The sequence below is a fragment of the Leptodactylus fuscus genome, chromosome 4 (assembly GCF_031893055.1).
Source record: "Leptodactylus fuscus isolate aLepFus1 chromosome 4, aLepFus1.hap2, whole genome shotgun sequence".
Taxonomy (NCBI): domain Eukaryota; kingdom Metazoa; phylum Chordata; class Amphibia; order Anura; family Leptodactylidae; genus Leptodactylus; species Leptodactylus fuscus.
Window position 1 is genome coordinate 133027984 of NC_134268.1, and position 6000 is coordinate 133033983.

General features: G+C 38.2%; 1 protein-coding gene across 1 annotated transcript in view; it reads left to right on the forward strand.

Annotated features, from left to right (window-relative positions):
* The window catches only part of TGFBR1 (transforming growth factor beta receptor 1), a 42396-nt gene extending 36887 nt beyond the window's left edge, over positions 1 to 5509 (forward strand). Inside the window, exons 8-9 of the mRNA XM_075271141.1 lie at positions 2287 to 2417; positions 3590 to 5509. Coding sequence (XP_075127242.1) covers positions 2287 to 2417; positions 3590 to 3715 — 257 coding nt within the window. The 3' untranslated portion in view covers positions 3716 to 5509. The remainder of the gene's footprint in view (positions 1 to 2286; positions 2418 to 3589) is intronic.
* The last annotated feature ends 491 nt before the right edge of the window (positions 5510 to 6000 follow it).

Consider the following 6000-nt stretch of genomic DNA (forward strand, 5'->3'; position numbering starts at 1 on the left):
AATTACAATATAGACATAAAAGAGAATTTAGTCAAATTGGAATATATATGCAATTGTTCCAATATGCGGTTTTGGCAATATTCTTTTTTTTTTAAATTTATTCTCAAAGTTTGACCAACATGAACATGGTTCAATTACCATATCAATACAATTAAAGTATCCCATTTATACTGCTAAATAAACTTAATATAAACATAATTGAAAACTGACTGCTTTATCAAATAATGAATTTTTTATTTTTTGGACTATAAGACGAACATTTTTGCAGTTCTATACCATGAAAAAATTTAAGGGATTTTGCCATGATAAAGATACCCATTGGTACAGTAAACTCTGGTGGATGCAGATGCACACCACTCCTATTCCCTTCAATGGCATTACCGCAAATAGACGAATGCTGTACTTTGGCCATCTCTGGCACTCCCAATGAATTGGAACATGGATTTTTGATTGGCCTTATTGTGACTGCATTCACAAAAGGTAAAACATTCCCTATTCTCAGGATCACAATGGCCAAGTGCACAATAAGGTGAAAAAAAATGTTATTGTAATTTTATATGATATAAATCATTGTGATTTTATATTAAGTTAAAGCGAGATACATTTTGTATAAGAATCTGGCTTTTACTACCTATATATTTAATATTTTAAATTGTCAGTAACGGGACTTTGTGGTCACCTGTTCAGCAGTTTAACTGTGAGTGACTATAGCTGGCCAAATTCAAGGACTAAGTGCTAGCAGTAATGAAGATTCCACACCATACAAGAAATGTTTGGTATAAGAATTTCTTTCTTAGTCTGAGCAGTGTACACGAAGAGAGCTTTATTATGCATCAAGGTTTTTATATCCACATACAGGAAGTAAACGAACAGCAAGCTCTGATTGGTTGGTTGAGGTATCCGCCTCCTGTGACATCAGCTCCAGGGGACTACCTCCAGGAAGTGATGTAGCTTCTTGCCGTGTGGTTTCTCTGATATCGTTTCCTGTGGGAGTGACTTCTTGCCATGTGGGTTCTGTGATGTTGTTTCCTGTGGGAGTGGCTTCTTGTCATGTGGTTTCTCCACATGGTCGAAAGCTACACCTGAGCACCCCCTAGAGGCCATCTTGTCATGATGTCTGGTACATTGCCAAAAGCCCATAACACACAGGAATGTCTTTGCAGCCTCAGTCTTCACAATCCCATGCGTGCATTACAGTATATACATATAGCTTACATTGGCTTAGCTCTGAACTCCATCCACTAGATGTGTGAGGGCTGGGGGTTAATTGAATTTTATCTGTTCATGCACCGCAACAGCCCAACTGTTTTTTTTTTTTTGTTTTTTTTTCCACCATTGCTTAGAGATGTCCTCTTGAATTGTCTGTTCATTGACTTGGTCTATTGTATTGGTTCTTTGAAATAAATGTCTATTGTCTGCAGCCAAAAGGAGATGGCTAGTGGGACTACTGTGTCCCCTGACATCAATTGATTACAAGATGCCAGCATGGACATATGATTTTAGTTTCAACCTGGGACAAAAAGGCATATTTTATAGGCATCCTAGATCACAAGATAACCAAACAAAAAAAAATACACAAGTTAACAAAATCTTTATGGCAAAAGTGGCTGTGTCAAGATACATACTAGGCTTAGAGTGAAGAAGGCAAGAGGAATTAGAGGGCATTACAGCAGCATTAAAGAGGACCTTTCATGTCCTTCTGAGATGGGCAGTTTTAAATACAGGGTTAGGCAGTGAGGTATGGATGATTTGAATGAGGCGCCATGCAAGGTGGGGATAACCTTGGTGGCTAAAGAGTGGGGGTATCTGCTCGTCAGGAGCCGCCATTTTAGTAGCGATGGAGACGTGGTTGATAGAGCATCATGTCTTCGTGTACAACACCTTTATTGAGACTGGCCGTTCTGTCATTCAAACACAGAGATGTTTCCGGAATAATTTCAACGTTGGCCGTCATGGTCGTGTTCCGAAGTTTGACACAATAATGAAGTGGGTGAATAATTTTCAATGAACAGCTTCACATTGAAACCAATAGGGGAAAAAAGCCTCCCATTCATTTCAATGGGGAGTGCACGTATGCCGGCTCCCATAGAAATGAATGGGATTTGCTTTGTACGCGCTGATTCTGACCGTGTTTTACGTTTAGAATCAGCTCAGTGTATACTTAGTGTGAATGTACCCTAAAACAGCCATGCGCCAAAAAAGTTCGCATTTTTATGCTAGTTTGTGGTGTGCTCTGTTTAATGAATGCCTCTTGTATAATCCCAATATTTTGTTATATATTTCTAGGAATCCATGAAGATTATCAGCTACCTTACTATGACCTTGTTCCTTCTGATCCGTCTGTTGAGGAGATGAGGAAAGTTGTATGTGAGCAGAAACTGAGGCCGAACATTCCAAACAGATGGCAGAGTTGTGAAGTAAGTGTTTGTGAAAACATAACCGAACGTGTATTCTTCTACGAACATTGTAGAGCAGAGATGTCCAAAGAGTGGATATTAAAGCTTATACATATGGGGAACCAATGGTAGGCCACAAGGTCTTTACCAGTTCTATAAGAGCAGGTCTCCTATACTACCTAATCCACATGCTGGCGCAGAGCATGGCTGAGTGTATAAAATGGTTGTGTATGAAGAAAGCATACATCTGAGAAGCAAGTGCAGTAAGTTACTGTGGCTATAATTTCACTATTATGGGCAAACTAACACCTTAAAAAAAAAAAAAAAAATTGCTCCTTATTAGAGATGAGTGAGTAGTATTCGATCGAATACCTCCCCTGCATAGATATTGGTGTAAAAAAAGCGCCAGGGAGGGTGGGAGGGGTCTGTCTATGCAGGGGAGGTATTTGATCAAATACTACTTGCTCCTCTCTACTCCCTATATCTGGCTGCGGTCTTCTGGCAGGTTGCTTAACTTGTACTTTAGAAATAAAAAGTGTTTCCAATTTACCGCTACTTAAAATGAATAATAACTTCTTCACTACCAGTAGTTACTACTTTGTGCGATGTTAAATGGAGCTATGTTTTTGGGGGTCTTTATGTCCCCCAATGCCTTTTTAAAAATGTTGTTTTTCTCTGTTCATGTCTAAATATTCCTGCTCTAGTCTTTTAGAGGATGATAATGATCTGTATAATGATCAGTATCACTCTATAAATTAGGGCGATGCAGATGTGCCTTCTGGACATTTAACTTGAACGCTGTTTAGAATAGGCCACGAAGTGTCTGTCTGTCCTTGCTAAATATGGTCTGTCTATGGTCGCATAATACAGATGACTGACCACTAGAGATAAGCGAGTACTGTTCAGATCAGCCGATTCGAACAGCACGCACGCATTGAAATGAATGGATGTAGCCAGCACGCGGGGGGTTAAGCGGCCGGCCGGCGTCAAAGCGGAAGTACCAGGTGCTTCCATTCATTTCAATGCGTGCGTGCTGTTCGGATCGGCTGATCCGAACAGTACTCGCTCATCTCTACTGACCACTGCTGCTCTAAAGGCTGTTTGTGTTCCTTTTCAGTATAATAGTTGTTATTCCTTTTATTGTTTTTCTTCAATCCCTGCAATATGGCTAAGCAAATGTTGTTCTTTACCAGGCATTACGTGTGATGGCCAAAATAATGCGAGAATGTTGGTATGCCAATGGAGCTGCAAGACTCACTGCTTTGCGAATCAAGAAAACATTGTCACAGCTTAGTCAACAAGAAGGCATAAAAATGTAACCAATCATCCTGACGTAAAACGCATCCTTTGTTTCTCTACCTGGTTTGCCTAATCTGAAGAAACAGTGTTCTACCTCGCCGAGGGAACAGTACAACAATGCTGCCTTTCTGAAATGTCATAGGATAAACCTGCGACCCATTGCATACAAGAAATTTCCTTTTACATTGTATGCTTTGCCATCTTCCCAGGACATTTTGTAAATCTGTATTTAGAAATCTTTCTAACGGTAATTGAACATGCTGGTTTACCATTTTTGTCCCATTATTTAATTCCTCCAACTCTCCCTCATAGCCCCCTCCCCACAACTTTTGGACATTTTGAAAATGCCAGAAATTTTGTGTGAACTCAGTATACCAGTTTCAATCTAGCTTTCCTTCTAGTATGTTTATTAGACATTTTGGAAGCCTTTCATAATCGTGTTGCTTGAAAATACCTCATGCTGATTGGGGGTTATTATGCAAATTGGTTTTTATACAGTACTACATGCCTTCAAAAATTAATTGTATTACCAGTAAGTGCCACGCACATTATTTTACATATCTATCACTCTTATGGGTTTTTGTTTTTTTTAAATCTCGTACCTAAGATCTTATGCAACAATATATGCTTTGCATTTTATGCAAATACAAAAAACAGTGCTGGTTGGAAAAAAAAAAAAGTTTATCCAAAATTATTTCAGTGAGCAAAAAATCGCAAGCATCATCCTATCTTGTTTACTATGCTAGTCTCATTTTTATGTAAATCTACCTTTATCATGGTATAAATAGATATGAATGATATAAATATGCAGGGCTATCGGAAGATTATCAGGACAGGTTTTCAGCTCCGAAGTATTAACACCAAATGATCTCCATTCAGTTCTAACTGTGTTAGAAAGTTCTGCAACTTTGTCAGTTATTGCTGCATGTTTACCTAGAGTCTTCAACCTTTGCAATGCAAAGCTTGAAAGCTGGAGCCAAATGCCAGAAAATCACAACTTTCAGCAATGGCAAAGAACAGCCATTTACAAACATCTGACATCAATTCCATCTCGTGGCCTTAGCCTTAATGCTGTTCTAATGAAATAAAACAGCAATGACAAGTCCTGACATTTTATATCATACTGTCTTTAAATGTTCCCATTTAATGATTACAAGCTCTGGGAACTTTAGTCGAATTGGCAAACTGATTGATTGTGTGAAGATTGCAATGAAAAAAATCACATATATTACTTAAAGATGACCTGCTGCATTTCCTGAAATGTCTGATTTAGTGAATACTCTGAGATGACAATTCTGCGGTATCTTTTCATATAACTTGTCAGTGCATGTTTTTGTTGTTCTTCCTAAAAATGTGTGAATAAGTAGACACTCGCACTAATCAAAGGGTGTGCCCTTACATATTCTGGCACCACCAAATTGGGTAACAAATGAGGAGTAACAACCAATGATATAAACTGTTATAAGAAGAGATGCTTCAGAACTATTGGAGTATGGAAACACAAGTATGCACTAAAACAAATTAGGTGACAGGCTCTCTTGAATCTGCATTTGCTAAAACCGAATTACACCTTTAAAGGGAGTCTATCATTGGCTGGCAATCACCATTTTTAACTAAACATATCTTTGCATAGCCTTTAGCAAGGCTACTCTAGGGATACCTTTTATTCTTTCATCAGCGCCAGCATTTAGGAATTAGCCCGGTGCTAGTGATATGCAAACTAGCCAACACGGAGCAGCGGAAGCCTTGGGCACCACAGTATCATCAGCATTGCCCTTCTCAAGGAATAGTTAAAAGGCTTCCGGTGGTCTGTGCTGGATATTTTGCATATCACTAGCACCAGGCTAATTCCTAAACACCAGCCCTGAAGAAAGAATAAAAGGTATCCCTGAAAAAGCCATGCTGAAGGCTATGCAAAAAGATGTTTAGTTAAAAATGACTATTGCCAATGATAGACTCCATTTAAGTCTACATGAATTGTTAGGATTATTGTTTGTGTGTGTTCAGAAGACCAAAACTCTGTTTTTCTTCCTTATTTGTAGACCAAAAATATTTTTTTTAAATACTTTTGTCGTTGCTGTAGTTTAGAAGTAAAAATATATAAAATGTTGCGATCTGAGTAAAGGCAAAGGTATATATCTTTACTACATTAGCCAGTCTTCAGTAGTTGATTCCTTTTTATTGAAACTGAACTGACAAAAATTATAACAAATAGCAAGTTTTCGAGACTTCAAGTGTCTCTTCATCAGTTATGGTATAACACATTGTCTGAATAGTCACATATTTATATATATATTTATACATG